Source organism: Limulus polyphemus, unplaced genomic scaffold (assembly GCF_000517525.1).
Source record: "Limulus polyphemus unplaced genomic scaffold, Limulus_polyphemus-2.1.2 Scaffold2465, whole genome shotgun sequence".
NCBI lineage: Eukaryota > Metazoa > Arthropoda > Merostomata > Xiphosura > Limulidae > Limulus > Limulus polyphemus.
In genome coordinates, this window is record NW_013668075.1 from 122,748 (window position 1) to 144,745 (window position 21,998).

A 21,998-nucleotide genomic window follows, 5' to 3' on the forward strand; every position below is an offset into this window, starting at 1 on the left:
GTTTGAAATTATGAACATTGCTCAACATCATGAAAATTAAACCTTATTTTCAATAAGCAATCCTGAAAAATATTTGGGGGTGCTTAACTTTTTTCCAGGTGTATATTTAAAAACGCATCGTTCTTTGCGTTACATAATTTGTGTGCTTATATTTTCTGCGATAAGAAGAATTGACGTTCAACAACATTAAGGGTAGATTCTGTAATGCTTATTGTTGCCCCTAGGTGGCCACACGGCTTCTGTGACGAGGTAGCCGATAATACACTTTAATTAAATGTAGTTATACAGCTGTAGTTGCAAGCGTCACAGAATAGAACCCGTTTAATGAGCGGTTGGAACGTGTGTGTCGGCGCAGGCGTAGCTGTGGTATCCAATATGTAGCGACTCTCGACAACGGTCAGGTAAAATAAATCTAAACTAAAGGAAGGGGTATTGTGTAAGTTCTTATGAATGAATAAAAATTAATAGTAAAATACGAAATAAATAAATAAACAGTTGTTATATAAATAATGTTGTGCTATTAATTCTTACCTGTAGATCTAATTTGTAAATGACGTGAATAATTTCGACAATAATTATAATTCGCTTTTCTGATCAGATTCACACCCTAAAAACTGTTCAATGTCGAACACGAAAATTGATTTTATGTATATATATATATATATATATGTGTGTGTGTGTGTTTATATATATATCGACTAGACAATTAATATGTATTTTGCATCTCCACCGGCCTTGATGAGCCCAGGTATTGGTCGAAAGGCCTCGTTGGTATTGGATATAACAGATGTAGTGTGGTTGAGATATCTTCTTTATTTTCGGTCATGGTTTCTTAGAATTATATATCAAATAAGATCTTCAGAAAGTCAGATTATATACAATTACAACTTGCAAGATTTGTCACTTTCTCACTAGATAATAATAATAATTTAAGTTGTTGTTTTTTAAATCTTGCCAACTTTACCTTTGTGGCATCTTTCTGTTTGAAAGGTGGAATTCCTAGAAATTTGTATAATTTAGTAACAAGTGGTGAATCACATATGTACTGGGCTGGATATTTAATTTTTGTGTATCTATATGTGTTGTTGTACCTTTTAAAAATTACACTTATTGAATAGCCCAAAAATTGTTTAGATATCAAAAATCTAAATGCGAATTGATTTTAGCTCCATGGTTTAAATTGAGCTTAAGGAAATCACTGTGAATGGGAAGTAACTCGGTGTATAGAAGTCTTGTGTTTTGTGCATCATTTGTGTGTAACACTAATATCTTTCATTCACTGTCCACAAGCTTCAAAGCTACAGGAAACCTATCACTGACAATAAAAACCTATCTTATAAAGTATGACAAGTGCCTTGTAAAGTAGTACAGCACAAAAAATGTTATTCCATATACATGTATACAGCAGTTTTACCGACCAAGGCTAAAGTTCTCCACCAGGGATTATATGTTGTCATTAGAGAAACCTCTTAAAGTCCTAGATCAGGTTTGAAAGGGAGAAAACTTAGGTGAATGCTATCTGGAATAGATTTAGTGAAGTTAAGGCTGATTGTAGTGACGATAGTAAAATAGAACCAGTTTACACTTGTAGACGATACTTATTCACTCAAGTTTATTTATTTGTATTATATTTAAAAATGTGCTTTCTGCAGAGTGTTAGTTTCAGTTATTTTGATTTCAAACTTTAATATAGTATGTTCTTTCATATTTGCTCTTTGTTATATATTTCGATATATTTGGTTAAAATCACATTTTAATTCTAGTACACTATCTCAGTCAAGTTAATTCACCTTAGACATTTCCATTGTTAAAATAGTTGATTATCATGTTTTTATCTGAGAATTGTGGTATTTACTAAGTAATTATTTGTTAACTTTAAGATCATTCATGATTTGCTTGGTAATAATCTTTTTTTTTTACTGTTATATAATTGGCATTATAACAACAGCATTGTAATTACTTTTTTAGTGATGACAAAATCTGTTATGATTTATTTTTAGGGTTTTGTGTTAAGTGATGTTCCCATACCACTAAGTGTTGGAGAAGAGCCACTTACCAAGTATCCAAGACTAGCTTCTGATAGGGATGACTGGTTATTCCAGCCACTCTTGACCATGGAAAACGAGTCCATCGACAGTGAGCTAAAACATCCAGAGGAAAGTGATGAAAAGTTGGATGGTTCTTTGAATAATGATAAAGGTGTCATGGTGGGGTGTACAGGGATTCCCGAATTGAAGTCAATGTGTGGTGGGAGCTTTGATCACTTTGAAATTGTACAAGATGTTGGTTATTCCAGTGAGAGCTCTACACACTTATCCAATGATGAGAGACAAGAGTTCATTAGGATTTACAGTTACAGCCCTGTTCCTAAAGAGCTGTCAAAATCAGATCAGGCATGTCATCATTCTCTGTTGCCTTCACCAATTGAAACTTCTGGTCACTTCAGAGGGCACCATCGTAATGGCACTGGGACATTGTTATCTGAAATCGCTTTGTTCCAAAATAAAACTCTGGAGCAATTCCCCTACGTCCAAAAAAAAGAAATAAGAAATAACCAAAAGCATTCAACATTGCATATCCAGGAAGTTGATAATGACTATTTTCTCTCAGAAGAAATGGAGATGAGCTCTTCAGCCTTAACCAGTAGTGTTTTAGACCTTAATAGCTCTTTTCAGATCACACCTCAACCGGAGATGTTCTCATTACCTGCTGCCACATCTAGCCCAAGAAATAATAGTGATGCTGTCAGACAGCTTGTAATAGAAGCTGAGGGTTTGGTGAGAGGATCATACAGTAAGAATAATAAGTCTGCCAAAATCCATGCATGGCTGCAGCAGTGTGAATTCAAAGAAGGTTTAGGAGTTGTGTCAGAGGCAGTTGAAAGTTCTTGTGATGCAAGTGGAGAATGTACCACAAATGATTCTGAATGCGAGGACTCTTTTGGATCAAATGAAATGAACTGTAGCTTGGACCTGAGCCGATCGGGTACAGGGAGTGTTGAAACAGTGGTACCAGCAAAGATGGAAGAGCTCATTGAATCCAAAAGCCACGCAGTGAGCACAGAGTTATCACCTAACATTGCCAGGAGTAAGGTGCAGTCCACTAAAGATCCCCCACATAATAAAACAGTGTATGACCAGCATAATTCATGGAACTTTTCTTCTGTTTCACCAAAAAATACATCTGATGAAGCAATTAATGTAATGTCCTCACCCGTTCAGACAAGGAAACATTTAAGGTGAGTTGTATGATTTTAAAGATTTGCTCTAAAAGAACAAACAAGACACTTAACTATATGTAGATTTGTTATAAAAATCTTAACATCCAATGGAGGAACTTTATCGTGAGCATATGTGAAAAATTCATAGCTAAAACCAGGTTCAAAGAAAATAACCCTATGTACTAGAATTTGGTGTCATGCACAATTATCATAATATAATAAAACCTCAAATTTTAATTTGTTTTATCAAGTGTTGCAACCTCAGCTATCACCACCTTACATCTGGTTATATTATGTTCATTAAGAGTAAAGGATTCATTTCAATGTATTACAAGTTATAGTAGTAGATAATTCTTTTTTTAAACTAAACCCACTTCTTTTCCAAGATATTAATTTTTAAGTCATTTATAACTACTACACTATTTAATTTCTACTTTTATTTTCAAATATACTTTATTTTTGCTTAGGTTCTCTAACTAAGTAAAGGAGATGTACAGTGATCTGTCATATCTCTAATAAAAGTGAGTGAAAAATTCAGACTTGGGATTAGAACACAGTTACCTAAAATTTATTTTGATTATTTTATGCTAGTGAAATTATTTTGGATAGGAAGATCACCCCATCATCATTTGTTTTGTAGAACAAAAGTCCATGTCAGCACAAGTAGGCAGTATAAGCAGGACAGTTCTTCTTCTGTTGTCCAATTGTCTGACTCAGGGTCAAGTTGTTTTTCACCTAGTTCTAAGTATACATCTTTTAGTTCAGGATGTATATGCTGTTTTGATGAGGCTCGGAGAGGTCGTAGCTGTGAAAATAGTCCTAAACGTGGCAAGAATTCTTCACATTGTTGGAGACGAGCCTCGCGCTCCTCCAGGAAGTCCAGGTCTCCTAAATCTGGTAGTGCATCTTCAGTTTCCAAGTTAAACCAGGTAAACCAAAACATTTGTACTTTGTATCTGAGAACTTTCGGAAAAATTATTTCAAGTGAAACATGCATAAAGAACCTAATGATAGATTAAATTGTTATTTAATATCAATAACAATTTGTAGAATGGAGTGAAAGATTAACTATTAGTCACATCTTATATATATTGTGAACTGTGGTGACTGTCTGAGCATTTGTCTGTTTCCCATTTGAAAAGCTGCGTACGTAGGCAAAGCTCAACATTCACTTTTGAAATGATTGGAGAACAGACATGAATAATGGTGATGCCAAATTTTATTTTGCAAGCAGGATATTCTACATTAAATTGTTAGGAATTAATCACACTATCATTCACATTTAAAAATGTGACGTAACTTAAGCGATAAAAATGTAGATTTACCGTATGTTATTGTTGAGCGGCTCTTAGCATGACTGATATGCTCAACTATTACTTTTCCTGGTGGGCATTGTGAATAGCTCAGAGCTTTGGCTCCTAGTGAAGCCAAGAGTGCAACACAATTAACCTTTTTAAAGTCCATAAAATCATCTAAATTGATAAATTAAATTAAACTTTTCCCTCACTGGGGATGGGTACTTTTACTTTGTGAAGTATGAAGGAAGAGGGAGTAATCAACTAAGGATAATCAGAAGGTTACTGGTGTTCGAAAACCCCCAAGTAAATTATCATTATTCATGAAAACAAGTGTTTACTGATTTATCAGAATTTACTCGTTCTGAAGCACTGTGATTCATAAGACTGGAAAAGGTTAGTCAAGAATAGAATCTAGTGATTAATCATCACCAAGAGATGTTTCTAGCAATGTCTATTAAAATATGCTTACTTGTAATGCTAAGACTGACTATAGAATGACAGTATCTAAGTAACAATTTTTAACATGTTAAACTGTTTAGTTATGTCTGTGTATATGTAATATTGTAAATTGCAGTAGCTATCAAACTGCATTTGAAGATATTCAGTATAACCATCATAACTTAGATCAAGCCATGATTAAAAATAACAGAAGAGAAATAACTTGAATATAATTTGTATTATATTACTTTATCTAATTACTACACTGGTTTTTTAGGACTTTTAAAAGTTTTCTCAATATCTCTGTCTGTATTTTTATTCAAGTTAATATCTTTTATTGTGTTAATATAATGGTGTTCAATTTTATTTTCTTGTGGATAAAAAATTTTTACTCAAAAATATTAAAAATGTGTACAGTTTTATCAGTGCTAGAAATTTTAACATATCCCATAAAGTTTACTTGACTAGAAATACTGTTATTCATTTCTACGAAGATTTAGTTTATTTTTTTACTAACAGGTTTATGATTCCAATGGTATCATTGTAAGTGACAACTCTCTCAGTGTTAACAAAGAGCTGATTACAGGAAAATATGGCAATGGCAATGTGACACAGTCCATCAAGCCAATAGAAGATCAAGGGTTTCAGTCTGATCAAGCATGGGATAACTTTCAGGTTTGTTCAGTGTAATGTGACTTAACACTAGCTTGAGTCAGATCAAATGTGGGATTACTTTCAGGTTTGTTCAGTGTAACATGACTTGAGTCAGATCAAATGTGGGATTACTTTCAGATTTGTTCAGTGTAACGTGACTTAACACTACCTTGAGTCAGATCAAATGTGGGATAACTTTCAGGTATGTTCAATGTAATATGATATAACACTAGCTTGAGTCAAATCAAATGTGGAATAACTTTCAGGTATGTTCAGTATAATATTATATAACACTAGCCTGAGTCAAATTAAATGTGGAATAACTTTCAGGTTTGTTCAGTGTAACGTGACTTAACACTAGCTTGAGTCAAATCAAATGTGGAATAACTTTCAGGTATGTTCAGTGTAATATTATATAACACTAGCTTGAGTCAAATCAAATGTGGAATAACTTTCAGGTATGTTCAGTATAATGGTATATAACACTAGCTTGAGTCAGATCAAATGTGGAATAACTTTCAGGTATGTTCAGTATAATGGTATATAACACTAGCCTGAGTCAAATCAAATGTGGGGTAACTTTCAGGTATGTTCAGTATAATGGTATATAACACTAGCCTGAGTCAAATCAAATGTGGGATAACTTTCAGGTATGTTCAGTATAATGGTATATAACACTAGCTTGAGTCAGATCAAATGTGGGATAACTTTTAGGTATATTCAGTGTAATGGGATATAACACTAGCTCTAATGAAATCAAGCAAGAGATAAATGTTTGATTTTCTAAATGTAACAGACCATAACACTAGCCAGGTTAGGTAAGGAATAAATTATATTGTGCTGAATGTATCTAGCAAGAAATAATACCATCTTGAATCAGGTGAAATGAAAGATGATTTTTAGATGTGTTGAGTGTAACTAAGAGGATGCAACACTAGTTTGATTATGATCAAGAAAGGGATCATTTTCAGATTGCCAACCGTAATGGTAACTTGAGTCATATTAAACGAGGGATATATTGTACTAAAATGTGTTGAATGTAACTAAGTGGGCATACCATTAGTTGAGTCATACCAAGTGAGGAATACTACTAGATGCATTAAAGCTTTAGTTAAATGAAAGTTAGTTTTTCAATGTGTTGAATGTAACTAAGTGGGCATACCATTAGTTGAGTCATATTAAAAGAGGGATATATTTTACTAAAATGTGTTGAATGTAACTAAGTGGGCATACCATTAGTTGAGTCATACCAAGTGAGGAATACTACTAGATGCATTAAAGCTTTAGTTAAATGAAAGTTAGTTTTTCAATGTGTTGAATGTAACTAAGTGGGCATACCATTAGTTGAGTCATACCAAGTGAGGAATACTACTAGATGCATTAAAGCTTTAGTTAAATGAAAGATAGTTTTTCAATGTGTTGAATGTCACCAACATGATATATTACTAGCTTCAGTCAAGTCCTGTGTGTGTTAAATTTCAACTGTTCCAAATTGAATAAACATATCATAAAGTAATTAATAGTATAGTAATAATTGCTCTATGTAAGGAGGTATTAACTAGTAGAGTAATAATTACTCTGTTAGGAAGTATTAACTAGTAGAGTAATAATTACTTTAAGGCAGAAGTTTTCTGAACAGTTATTTAGTGTTTTTTTTTTGCTCAAGGTTAAAAGTGTAATGAGGTCCTTATATCAGTTATTTCTTTAAGATAACAACTCTGTTTTTGATATTTGTTATGAACAAGCCTATATATTGAAGTATATGCCGAGTACAAATACAACTTTTTCTATGCACATGATGCTTCTTGAGCTATCTGCAAAGTAATAACTGTTTGATATTTAATATACTGAGAACCAACTCACTGATACTCAGAACAATACAGAATTATGGAACTTGTAAACCATCTCTAACTGTAGGTGTATAGATACACATATATAGTTGCTAAGGGTAGAAATTACTGTAAGAAATCTAACTAATGTGTCTAACTAGCTGGAATTTCTTCTATTAATACTTCAATGAAATTGTGAGAATTTATTTTTTAACAAATTCATCTGAATTTAGAGGGGAAAAAAAAGAGTACTTAATCTCGTTAGAAATGGCTCGTTGATTTTTTTTCTTATCCCACCCCCAAACACATACACTTCAGCCCATATTTTTTTTAATTAAAAGTTCTCATTTATCTTCTCTATAAACTATCTGGTTGCAACTGTTATGTAGGAGCCCGCTTATTTGAGTGAACCCTACTCTGAGTCCAATGCAGAAGATGCTGCCAGAAAATTAGAGGATTATGGAGAAGATTACCATGCTTTCTTAGGGTGCCAATCAGACAGCTCTGTGGTGAGTAGAATCATAGGCTAAAATCACATAGTTTGGTGTAAGATTATCTCATCAGCAAAAGTGTTAGATTTTTGTGAGAATTGAAAGTATTATTATATCTCATATGTATGTTATGTACTTTAGCCTTTATGAGTAGTTGTTAAAAAGTTGAAAAACATTTCATCCTTAAAATAATACAATAAACCTTCTTATGTCACTGATTATGCAACTTGCAACGTTTTTTCTAGGCATGCAATATAATGGCACCAGTAGGAGTGGAGTCGGACTCGGATGTTGATGATTTTCATCACATCTTGGAAGAAAGTGAAAAAGCTCTCCACTTTTCCACCAAGCTTTACCAGAGTCATACTGTCTCCATCTTTGATGCAGAATTTGTAAGTACTTACTCCACTTGTGTAAGTGAAGTACTATCTAACTGTCTGCCATGACTTTAGTTATATCCAAAGTTGAACGTGTGTGTGTGTGCGTGTAGAGAGATATTTTTTGCAAGTCTTTGAAGTAGTCTTGTTACAGTTCTAGAATGGAACTTAACTTTAGGAATTGTCTGGTTAATATTTTTGTTAGAAAGACCAAAACAAGATAATAATTAACTAACATAAACATGCCTATTTCATAAATAGTTAGACAACCAATGAACAATGTAATAGTCAGTCTTTTAACTAGAGATTTAGGAAGTAACAATATTTGGGTTCGCTTTAATTCATACTTGCTTTAGACTGTATAAAAATGCTACGAACAAGTTAGTGTTTTGTGAAACTGTTATCATTAAACAATAATTCACCTCTGACTTGTTGAAAGCCTTGTTTGGTACTTATTATACCCCAGTAAGCTTAGTGAAGATCAGTTTGTCATTCAACAATATATTATGCCTCTTTCTTTTTTTTGTTTAACAAAATTACAATTTTTAAGTCAGGCAAAACACTGACAATTAAAATGTGATTGTGAAGTTTCTTATGTGTCTAAACTTGAATAAACTACCTCTACTGTAGGCGGAATTGATGGTCACCTGCAGAACTTATCTAAAGTCTCTGCATGACGTGCAAGAACAAGTGAATACCAACAATCATCATCATCATACCGTGCTTTCTGTTGAAGATCTTGAAAAACTGGAAGGTAACCTACGATTTTTCATCAGAAATGATGGTCTAATCAAAGACTTTGTAACCAGTTAATATCTGTAACTAAGAGTATTTCCCTTAAAAAAATTTTAACTGAAAGGTGGGGGGGGGGGGGGGCGATGCAAGATCAGTCTTCTGTGCCCCCTCCCTCCCCTAAGCTTTTTATGAACTGTGAGTCATAACCCTTACTTTATCTCTCCCATACAAGTCCTCGTATATTATCATTTTGCTTCTTGTTTTGGTGAGAAACTTCAGATTAACAAACACTTTTCATTGCTGTTATCAGTTGTACTTTACTCGTGGGACCCAGTCGGTAAACATCAGACTCTTAAACTAAAGGGCTATTGTACCTACAGTTCACAGTGAGTTCTCTAAACTGTACTGGTGATATTATGTAACAAGGATATTGACATTTTTTTGTTTTTATGTACTAGAGTTTGGTTCCAGACAAACTAAAATCTAATGGAGTAAACAGTTGCAATTTATATCAAATTATTCTTGCTTTTCACTTAAGTTTGTAAATCTAGCTAGAAATAAAATTAACAACCTTCCATGGCCCTATAAATATCCAAGTACCATGGTAACTTACCTTGGTATGTTGGACACCATTTATTTTATGTATGTGTATCAAAAGAATTACTAATTTTGTTGGTCTTCTAACCATGTAAAAAGAAAATCTTGATTTTGAATGAAACAATTAAAAAAATCACAAGTGTTTTTATTTGTTATTATGTTAGTAAACAGCTGTTTACCCAAGACCACTTGAAAAAGTAATGGTTGTCCATGAGAAGCTTAACTAGGCAACTTTTTGTCATGTTATCATGTGTCAGTCAATATTTGTTTTAGACAACTATATTCTCATTACTAATTAGAGAAGAAGGAAAAAAAACATTTCAATGCGTGCTTGAGAACCAACAGTTAACTGTACATGGTTTAACTTGGTACGTTTTAATAAAACCACAAATTTTTGTAATGTTCTTTCTTCCTAGCAATTTTATTAATAATAATGAGTGGTGTGGTTACTCTTTTCAATCAAGTTACTGTTGATTAATCTAGCTGATTATGTAGCTTATATCTGGTTGTTGTTTGTTTTTTCATTTATGAATATGTACCTGTGGATCAAGTTTAGAAAAATCCAAAGTAAATTCTATCTATGCTTAAAGCTACAAACATTTAGGTTAGTGAATAGTTCATTTTAAAATTTTTCTTGAATGATAAAAGATTATTTTATATTAAGGTAGATTTCAATTTTAGTGCTTTCCCCTTTTAGGTAAATGTAAATATTTAGTTGTTTGTTTTTAGACCACATCTCTCAGTGGAAGTTGTTTTACCATCAGCTGTTTGACTGTCATCCTGTGGAGCAAAAAGTTTGTTTTAAGAAACTAGAAGAATTGAAGAATGAATTGACCAAACTTTCTCTCATTGCAAACCAGACTAAGTGGCCAAAGTGTCTGGAAGATTTGGAGGAGAGGATAATGTCATTAAAGGTCAACTGTTTCTTCTATCATAAGTTAAAAACCTTGTTAGAGATCCCTATCACAATTCTTGTATATGTTTTTGAGTGTTTAACATTTTGTCTTAAATCATTTTAGTTAAAGAAACTTAAGAATACCGGAAATGAAATACCTTTGGAATACATTTTCACAAGAATAATTGATGACTTTACTTAACCATTTCTTTTTTGTCTTCCCAAGATTCCATCTCCTGTGATAGTTTCAAGAAAAAGGTTGAGAACTTAAAATATTTAATGTTTCTTTAAGTTTTGATATTTGTAAGCAAGAGATATGTTTGCTCTCCCTGCTGTTATACTGTTACACACGTGTGAAAACTATCAAGAATGTTACTTTATAGGATGCAATGTGACATCTGGGGATCAAAGTACACATATCACAACCTTTTAGAGTTATTTCAAAATTTAATTAAACAACTTTATGATCAACGTGTATACTTTTGTTGCTAAGCAACATGACATAAAAGCCACTGTTGGAATCCATTTTTACCAAAATGCACTGGCTTTCCAATATATTAGAAGTTGTAATATAAGGAACCATTTTTTTGTATGAGCTTTTTTGCTAGTTTGCTTCATTAAAAAAATGCTCAAGTAATAATACCCAGGTATACACCCTCAAGGTCCACTTAGTATGTGTGAAAAATTTCAGGTTTCTAGGTTCTTTCCTCTTGGAGCTATGGCAGTCACACACACACACACACACACAAACAGACACACCCTTTTATTATTATAGATTTATGTCAAACTTGATAGCAAAAAGTAGCTTATAATTCAAAAAGGAAACATTTGAATATATTCTTAGTTTTCACTTCTCTGTTTCACATGATATTTATCTGTTCTTAATTCTTCATTTTAGATTTTCTTTCTTCCCTTACATGGGTTTCAGAATTTCCATCTATTACAAACATCTACTACAGATATTGTCAGTCCAGAATTTAAAATAAGAACCTCCCACATTCTTTATTTTCTGAGATGTCAAAGAATTTGTTACACTCACCAATGAAGCTTTTTCTACTTCTTCATGCTTTAGAAATTACTTACTCATTCTTATTTGTCAATAGTACAAGTTTCTAACCAATAGAAAGGCCATTTTATGAACTACATGATTATGAAATCTTTTTTTTTAACTTATTTTGGTAAAAGGTACAATTTTTTTTAACAGATTTTATTGAGAGAAAAACTAGAGTTTGTGCTCTGGTAAGTAGTGAAAGGTTTTAAACCTTTTTATAGGTCAGTTAGAAATGAGAAACTTTAGGGTTAATGAAAACTGTCTTTTGAGAGCAAAATACCTCAATTCTGAAGTAAATGATTGATAGATATATATTTTACAAAAGTAATGGAAATTGAAAAATTAAAAACTCATTAGTTATATAAAAAAATTTAAATGAAAAAATAGATAAAATTTTTCCTTCTGTAACACATAAGGAAAATGAATAGCTAGACATTACAAGGTGTAACCTGAAATTTTGTTTACCCTAAACTCTTTTTCACTCCCACTGGGTGATTTATTGCTATTTGCAGTAATTAGACATGGTTCATAGAACAATAAAATCAAACGAAAGCAGTTGTGAAAAGTTAAGAAGCCCGGTGTTTTTAAGATAGCTAATTAAAATTTTCTGTTAGAATCTGTGGTCATTCTAGTAAAAAAAGTTATTTTTGAATTTATTTTGCATTTTTGAAACTCTTGCTACAGTTAGTAGAGAAAAATAAGAGAAAGTGTTACTGGAAAAACTGGATATTCATTTAGGTAGTTCTAGAGATTATACAAAGGAAATATGAAAACTATAAGATGGCAAAAGTATTTTTTATTCTTTACGTGGAAATCACCTTTCACTCAGACTAGTCAGATTAACTTAGTAGATTCAAAGACAAATCTTTATTAAAAATTCTGATTTTCTATGTACAACATACTTTGTAATGTCTACTAAAAGCTTGCCAAATTTCATGGAGATACACTTGGTAATGCTGGAATTACAGTAAACATTAATTCTACAATACAGGGTCTGTCCAATAGTTGTAAAATTGAATAGATGATAAAAGAAGCGGAGGAGTTGCTGGTGTTGAATTGGCAAAAATGTCTGTAAGCTGTCATTATTGTTTCTATAGTCATATGATATATATATATATTCATGGTAAAGTCTTTGTCAGTACACAAATATACACAAACAACAACAAAAAAACTGAATCTGTAAGATCTTGTATGATATTTAAAAGTAAATAGTGGGAAAAATCTTTCAATGGCCGATTATATGATAGTAGATTCCTGTACTTCCTTAACTGTGTTGCTCTCTTTGGCAGAGTCATCACTAGGTACTTAAAAGGTGTGGGGCCCGGGCCCAAACTTGTGAGAATTTTCAGTGTTTCAGTATGATATCAATCATGGTTTTCTCTTCTGATATTTCAAGAGCACCAAATGGATTCGGGGCACAGTCATATAGAATCAGGGCACGGGCCTTGTGTGATTTGAACTTATTTCTATTTAACATTACTCATCCATCTTGCTAAAGGTAAATAAACAGTTATATCTTATCAGACAATAGATATTTTACCACATGGCCAGATAAGAGCCTAACCCTCGACTTGCACTTTCGGCACATAAATTGTGGAATAAACAAACAAGTTTATACTTAAAATATTGCTGCGAATATCTTGATAAATTCATTGAATGATTGGCAACTGTAACTCATGAAAAGTATTTCGTATGCATCATGTGATTGATCGAAGTTAGTGGAATCAAGGTATATAATATTTTGCTAAAGTTAAATGTTACATGAATGTTAACAAAATGAATCTTTAATGTAACCACTTTTCATTTGATGTACAGTATAGTGAGGTCCAAAGTTAACACATATTGTGCAAAACACAATGAGCATGCTAATGCTATGGGGATCTGGGGCATGCCTCCCAAGAAAATTTTAAAAAATAGGTGGTATGAGATTAAATCACAGACTGTATTGTAATAGCAGAGCAGAGAAAAATAATTGGTCTTGTCAATTGTGTTCTAAAGTAATTGAACCAGCCTGCGTAGACTTTGAAAAGAGACGATTATTTAAAGCTTTGGATACAACTGTGATAACCAATAGTGTAACAAACATTAGTATATACATTTGACTGGTTTTAAAAAGTTTACTATGTTGCTGTTTCTTTATTGTTGAAATTTATTGCCAACAAGTCACAGACACCTACTGTAAAGGATCTGGCCTAAAAAACTTGACAGTAGTAATACGGCTTCAGATTTTTAATTACAAAGTGTCAACAGAAGCCATTATGTGTGATTATTTCAAGCCAAAAAATGCTAATGCTGCATAAGAAGAATGTATGCTATGTAGAAAACAATAAATATTATAAGCAGCTGTGCTATAATTATATAAGCATAATTTTTCTTACATCACAAAAATAGGGAATTCAGCCAAACCCCGTGCATGTTTTCAGATTATTTTAAGCTTAAATACAGTTTCCTTACTGATATTTGAAATAGTTATTTTTTTTAATGGAAATTTGGCTCTAGTTTAACATTCAGTTCCAGTTGTGAATATTCTGAGTTTATGCACATATTCTGTACATGTTTGTTAGTTTAACATTCAGTTCCAGTTGTGAATATTCTGAGTTTATGCACATATTTTGTAAACGTTTGTTAGTTTAACATTCAGTTCCGGTTGTGAATATTCTGGGTTTAAACACATATTCTGTACATGTTTGTTAGTTTAACATTCAGTTCCAGTTGTGAATATTCTGAGTTTATGCTCATATTATGTAAACGTTTGTTAGTTTAACATTCAGTTCCAGTTATGAATATTGTGTAAATTTGGTATTTACTAAAAAGCAGTAAGTATGGTGGAGTTAATTTATTTACCAACAAAACTAATTTGTTTTTATAAACAGTCCTTTTATTTTTCGTATATATAGATTTCATTGTCAAAATTACATGACACTAAAACTGCTCTATTGGAAGTAAACCTACTGATACGTCGGCTACTGACAGACTCGGGGTTGATATCGCCACATACAAAGGAAGTTGTGATGGAGCTGTACCAGTTGTGGGATGAGACCTACGAACTGTGAGTACTACTTTAGGGTTGACAGTAATGCTAGTAAAACTTAGTAGGAGATTATAATACACTGAATGTTTGAATGTCTCAACCATGGTTACAAAGCATCAAGTGAGTATACATTTTACATGATTTTCATTCTAGATATGAAAAACTTACCCATGCGATAAAAGACAATTAGAAATATATAACAGATGTAATTGGTTTTTGATAGTTAAATCCTAAGTATGATTTAATTTCTGTACAATGAAATAACAATGTCCCACATTTAATCTGCCAAAGCTGTTGGTTGATGAGTAAGCTTTATAGTTGCTTTCTTTACCTTATTCTTTATGGTGGTATCTGTTTTATTGCTTACATTCTGTTGTAACGGAAGATATGACAGGTTAGAAGAACTACAATCGGATTGTTTTTGTAATTTTAAACCGTAATTACGATCCTTAAGTAAAAAGAAAACTAAATTTATAAACCTCGTACCAGGACGGGCACTGAGCTGACAAAAATGCAAGGTATAAAACAGAAATGGAACATCAACAGCCAAGGACAACATGTCGAGGAGCAATTTTCACGTCCCAACATTACTGAAATGCAGCATGAAGCTATCAAAACCCAGGTATTTTGTTGTAATTTATGCTAAAAGTATGGTAATAAGAAATACTATATTTTTGTCCCATTTCTATACTACCTACACAAGTACAGTAATACAAACTTAAGTTTATAGTTGCATTTCATTAACACTGAATGAAAAGGTTCATGGCCAGGTGGTTAGGGTGCTCGACTCGCAATCTGAGGGTCGCGGGTTCGAATCCCCATCACACCAAACATGCTTGCCCTTTCAGCCATGGGGGGTGTTATAATGTGATGGTCAATCCCACTATTCGTTGGTAAAAGAGTAGCCCAAGAGTTGGCGGTGGGTGGTGATGACTAGTTCCTTTCCTCTAGTCTTACACTGCTAAATTAGGGATGGCTAGCACAGATAGCCCTCGTGTAGCTTTGCTTGAAATTCAAAAACAAACAAACAGTAAAGCTGTCCCATGCTTCTGGTATAATAGTAGTGGAAGTTGTTGTTGGAGATTTTCTTGCTCCTCCTACTGTTAATGTTACAAAATTATGACATCAGTAAAGCTTGTTTAAACAAGATTTTTGCTATTTTTATTATTATTTATAAATCCCCAATAAAAGTCACGTAACATTTTACCTGTTATAAGTCACATCACAATCTACGAATCAGTTTTCACTTTGTCACCATTAGTTTCAGGGGTTGAACGTGTTTGAATTATAACACTTTGACACTTATTACTTTTGTTTCTGATACATTATATAAGACTTGATGGATCTTTATTTTAAATGTGTCAGATAAGTATTATAAAAAAAAAAAGAGTACAGATTTCTCTACTCATGAACAATAATCCTGTCCCATTAATATCTGTAAGTCGGCTGATGAATGTGGAATCAAGCCATAATAAACTTCACCTGTATATAGATAATGACACCAGGAGGATTTTTTTTTTATCAATTATTTCCCTAAATAATAATCAAAAACTTTAAATTCATCAATTTTTTTCCAGCTGTTTAAATTTTTAATCTTTTTTTATTATTCTGATAGATTTAATTGTTTTAAGAGTTAAGAAAAATTTTAGGTGTCCAAAAAATATACGTGATGCAGACAAACACTGTAAATAAGTATACTTTTATTAAAGTTATACATGGTCCTTAAAGACAAACACAGTGAAAATATTACCCTATAGTTGTTGTGAAGTGAAACACGTTGTTTTAACAATAAAAAACCGAACAAAGCATTTGAAAGTAAAACTGTATTTTAATCTGATGACAGGATTGGCCCACCAAGAAGTTTACTACAAACTATGGGATGTTGGAAAATGATTCAGTAGAGCTACAGGATTTCTTACCAGAAGTGAATGATCAGAGTAAGACAAACCTCAGTACCTGTCAGTATCGTAATGTGGACCAGCATAAAAATCTTGCAAGCCACCGTAAGATTGAAGTACAAGAAAAGGGAGTTTCGTAAGCATATTTACTTTAAGATGTTCATTGTTTTGGAAGTTAAGCTTTAGTATATTAGTTTACTGTTATTAGAAGCAACATGCTATTTGTGGTTTAATATAGTAGACTATTGTTCTAAACCTAAATAGTGAAGTAGTTAATTATAGCATTAAGCTGTGTGAATTAATGTGGTAGTGGTTTAATATAGTAGACTACTGTACCAAACCTAAATAGTGAAGTAGTTAATTATAGCATTAAGCTGTTTGAATTAATGTGGTAGTGGTTTAATATAGTAGACTACTGTACCAAACCTAAATAGTGAAGTAGTTAATTATAGCATTAAGCTGTTTGAATTAATGTGGTAGTGGTTTAATATAGTAGACTATAGTACTAAACCTAAATAGTGAAGTAGTTAATTATAGCATTAAGCTGTTTGAATTAATGTGGTAGTTTTTTGTTAAACCAACTAGCTGTTTAGGTTTAGTATAGTAGTTTATGTTAACCCTCTGTATACAGACTCAGTTCTTTTGACTGACAATTTTGTATGTCATGACCTTTTACAAAGTTATATTCAACATTTAATTAAACAACTTGATATCACTAAACTTGTTATCAAAGCTTAGTTTATAATTCAAACTTAAATATAAGTTTTAATTTTAAAATGAAATACATAAATAAATTCTCAATCTTCTCTATATCACGTGATACTTCTTCATTCTAAATTGCCCATTTTAGATTTTCTTTCTAAACAAACTTATACTGTAAATAATCACAAACTAAAATTTAAATGTAAATTTGTAGATAAATACAATAAAGTGAAACCCTCATGAGTTATTTATAACCAATACAAAGAAAAGGCTTAATTTACTGAACTTCTATAAGGTAAAAAGTTATTCAGGTGAGAGGGTTTGAACAATTTGGCTTCAGTTTCATTGTTTGCTATTCATGGAGTTCTGCTCATCTAACTTTTGAAATTTACAGCTTATAGTAGTCTTAGAACATTCTATTTTTTATGAACGACAATATTTTGTGTTCTAAGTTGCATATGTGAATTTTGAAAACGAAATTTGAGTCAACACTCTACATCAGGGATTTCTTTTTTTTTTTTTTACTAAATACAAAACCTTGAAGAACACTAAATTACTCTATACCAGATTTGATTATGTAATCGACAGGCATTCCGATAAGGTAATCTTTTGTTCACACAAAGCTGTCCTGTTGTTACGAATGGCTTTAACCATGCTCTGAAAGGGTCTGACTACTCAGTTTTGGGCAACAAATTCATCCCACTGGACCCAGTAGATTAAACCTTCATCACTTTGACCATTGCAAGTCAGTGTTGTGCAGTGAACACATCCCACTGATCCAGTAAATTTAACCTGCATGACTTTGACCACTAACAGTCAATGTTGTGCATTAAAAGTCCCAGTAGATTCAAACTTCTTGACTCACTACTAACAATCAGTGTTGTACAATGGACTCATCCCACATGATATAGATAGGGAATTCATTAAAGGTTTTTTGTTTCCATTTCATTTATTATCATCTTCTTAACTTTTGAAACAAATAAGTATTATTTTCATCGGTGTTTTAATAAAAGCTTTGTTCAGAAGATAAGTTATTTAATGCGTGACTTATATTTAGTAAACTTTTTAGTTTTTCATGTTAGTTTTGAGATATGGTTAAATGCTTTGTTTAGATTTTATATATATTTGATTAGCCTCTGCTTAAGATGGTGTTAATTAAAGTAAAAAATGAGAGTATTACAGTTTTTACTTATTGTCCATTGTAATTATGATAGTGAAACGTATACCATAGTCTGTGGTAATATTGACTTTCTATGAGACAATCTATGTAGTCACCTCTACATTATTTTTATATAAAGTGTGGTGTTTCTATATGTGTAGCGAAAGTTTTAATAAGAGATGGGTCCCAAATTTATTAGTTTTTATTTCTATATTGATAAAGATGAATAATGAACCAATTTGATAATGTCCAGTTTGGATCTCTTCAATTAACAGGTAAATAAAATGATTTCATTCTTTTAGGGTCAATGAAGTGAAGCCCCCTGCTCTTACTTTTAGATCTGTGGCAACTTCTCCAGATTCAAGTAATAGAAAGTTGGAACTACCTTCCAAGACTAACCAGAAAGTTCAGCTGTGGCAGCGAATTATACGCTTTGCAGTGCCCATCCAAGTGGCGCTTGTTGTTCTCTCCTGTCTGGGGAGCTTGTTGGAGCCTCACTGTTGTGATATCATGAACAACTTTGGCTCCTCCCTGACTCCTCAGCTGAGGTATATCAATGGGCCTCCTCCAGTATGATGAGATAAACCTGCTGACCAAGGTTTAAGTCTATAATTACATGTAGCTGTGGCATTGCCACAGGAATGAGTGGTCCTCTTTAGCTTTCAGTATTACACTGGTACTTAGGCTAATAATCCCTGATCAGGAGGGTTAGGGCAGATTTTTGATCCTCAAAATCTTTACATGACACTGATATAATTGTAAACAGTACATCAAGGTTGTAGAAGGTCGTGTTGTTGATGTTATTCCAAGAAATTTTGTTGAAGATAAAACAAAACAGTAAAGATAATTGTTACTCTTACTGTTTGATACATTCAGGTTGGATGAATTTTGATCATTATGATTGTAACCATTACAAATTGGGGTTTGTGTGAGCAGAAGTAGATGAAATTTTTCTGAGTCCAGTTTAAAGATCAATACTTGAAGATAATTACTCGTATGTACTCTCTGAAGTCTGGTAGATAGAAATTATAAATATATCTACACTGAGGAAGTTACAAGCTGTAAGTTGAGGATTGTGATCTCTCGTTAATATTAAGGCTGTGAAAATTAGAGCTAACACTGTTACAGAGTTAATAACAAGAGACCGTATTGTCAGTTGGCTAGTTTATAATCACAAAATATTAGTTACGAGGTACGGATCAGACTAAATCTTTATATTACAAGCCATAAATTAGCAGTTATGATGTTTCATAGATCTCGGTTTTAATGTTATTATTGGAACTGTTCAAATTTGAGCAAAACATGCCTTCTAAATTCCTAATTATCATTATTACCAACTGACTTTTTTTGTAGTCACAGTAGATAAAACAGTATGATATTGTATTCACAGCTGCTACTGTCAACAAATAATGCAAGTAGATTAATACTTACTGGGACAGAGGTGAATGAGACTTCATTCTGTAATTGTCTCAAAAATAACACATCAAAGTTAAGGTGGTAAAGACAAACTGGTAATTTAGTTCTGTAAAGTACTTACATGCAGGGGCAATGTTATGGGGTGCAAAAAATACAGTTGCATCAGGGCCCTATCACAAAAATTAAAGAAAATTTCAAGCCTTACTATGAAGCCCAGAAAACAACTTTGTATGGTGTCCCAAGTTGACTAATGCTGCCCCTGCTCAAATGAAAAACTTCCAGTTCTTCAGATTTCTGTGAAGTTTTCCGACTCGACATAATGGTGATTAAAAGAACATCACACGTACTATAACTTCTTTATTTTTGTTGTTGTTACATTTTTAGTGATTCCTTGTGTTTGACAGGGTTGTAGGTATTTACATATTTTTAGTTCTGGTCTCAGAACCTGCATCAGAGTTTTTCTCCATTAAATAATGCTATTGTTGTTAGCATTTTAGCAGTTTGAGTGTTATTATTTTGTGTGTCTGTGTATGAATAAAATTACAAGACAGAAGATCCCACATAATTGAGGTGTGTTGTGGTTCTCAAAAACCAAAAGTTGATCTAGTTAATGATGTGATTCTTTTACATCAGTTAAGTTGATCTGCACCAGAAGGTGATTGTAGTGGTCCTTAATGTTTCCAACAGAATAAGTTGATCTGCACCAGAAGGTGATTGTAGTGGTCCTTAATGTCTGCAACAGCCTAAGTTGATCTGCACCAGAAGGTGATTGTAGTGGTCCTTAATATTTGCAACAGCCTAAGTTGATCTGCACCAGAAGGTGATTGTAGTGGTCCTTAATGTTTGCAACAGAATAAGTTGATCTGCACCAGAAGGTGATTGTGATCCTTCTGGGCATTTACACCAGACATGACATTCCTGTTGAATGTCTGGCATTTATCAATGTCTGCCCCCATTGTTACATACTTATTATGTAAAAGAAGTGTGTATTGAATGTTACACCCCCCAGGATAAAGTCGTTAGTGGTGGTTACATCTGGATTAGATGTGCAGGCCCTTCAGTATTTCAACAAAGCTATAGTGGTGTTCAGATGTTCGTTGAAATTGGGTCAAGATGCACGATGGTGTTGTTAGATTTTAGTGATATACAAATATTAAGTGTTTAGAAAGATCTGTGTGTTAATATTATAAAGTTGTATTCATAAAAAAAAAACTTGTCTACACTTTTTTTTTGTGTGGGATATTTCTTGGCATTTTAGGTGTATAAACGTTTTTGTTTTTTTATCAGTTTCTGAAAAAATGATAATTTGGGGATGTTTCATATTTTTTTCATTTACTATTTTGTTTTACAACAAATAAATTGTAAGCATTTTTCCTGTGAGGTTTGTGTTATAGTAACCTTAGAGCATGGGTACCCATGGAAATATTTTCAAGGGAGCAAAACATGTATGTAGGGGATCAGCTTTTAAGTCAACAGCCTAAAATAATGTGTTATGTGTGCTTAAACGCAAACTCAAATTTACAGTTTTAATAAAAATTACTAAAGATATTTGATTTAACTACGATTTTAATTTACATCATAATACGTGCAATTTTTTGTGAAATGTGAGGGGGGTGCAAATGCCTCTTCTTGCCCCTTCCTGTTGGCGTGCATGCCGTAGAATAAATAAGTACTGAACTTGTCTTTAATGGAAACCCTAATTTACCCAAGATCATTGTTATATTTTCAATTTATTCTTAAATATGTTAGTTTGAAATCACTAATCAAGTGCGTGATTTAGCAACCTCGAAGCCTAAAAAACGAACGATTTTTTTTTTACAGACGTAAAAAAATTTCATCTTATGTTATATTTGACTTTCATAAATGAAACTAAATCATGGAACACGTAACAAAAATAATTCAGTAATATATATAATGTTTGTATTTAAACGTGTCTGTTGCCTCTTTATTTCTTCCAACTTGATAATCATCTTTGTCCTTCTGGTGAATAAGTAATAAGCAGAAAACAATTTATTAGATTATTGTAATCAACTTAAAAACTTTTAGAACTGCTGACCTGCAGTTAAAAAATTTTAATGTACTAACATTTCAAGTTTGAATTAACTGAATGTCTGGTATTTATTTGTTCACAAATTTATTGTTGTGAAATTCAACATTCTTAAATGTATTTAGTAATTATTTTTACTCATCCAAATTCACTCGAACTT

At 32.4% G+C, this 21,998-nt stretch overlaps 1 protein-coding gene across 1 annotated transcript in view; it reads left to right on the forward strand.

Annotated features, from left to right (window-relative positions):
* LOC106467031 overlaps positions 1–19,756 on the forward strand; it is a 62,844-nt gene extending 43,088 nt beyond the window's left edge. Inside the window, exons 6-16 of the mRNA XM_013927340.2 lie at positions 2,001–3,238; positions 3,861–4,149; positions 5,476–5,631; positions 7,829–7,948; positions 8,176–8,322; positions 8,938–9,061; positions 10,369–10,553; positions 14,483–14,634; positions 15,106–15,238; positions 16,460–16,650; positions 18,678–19,756. Of these exons, the coding sequence (XP_013782794.2) occupies positions 2,001–3,238; positions 3,861–4,149; positions 5,476–5,631; positions 7,829–7,948; positions 8,176–8,322; positions 8,938–9,061; positions 10,369–10,553; positions 14,483–14,634; positions 15,106–15,238; positions 16,460–16,650; positions 18,678–18,951 (3,009 nt within the window). The 3' untranslated portion in view covers positions 18,952–19,756. The remainder of the gene's footprint in view (positions 1–2,000; positions 3,239–3,860; positions 4,150–5,475; positions 5,632–7,828; positions 7,949–8,175; positions 8,323–8,937; positions 9,062–10,368; positions 10,554–14,482; positions 14,635–15,105; positions 15,239–16,459; positions 16,651–18,677) is intronic.
* Positions 19,757–21,998: the final 2,242 nt, after the last annotated feature.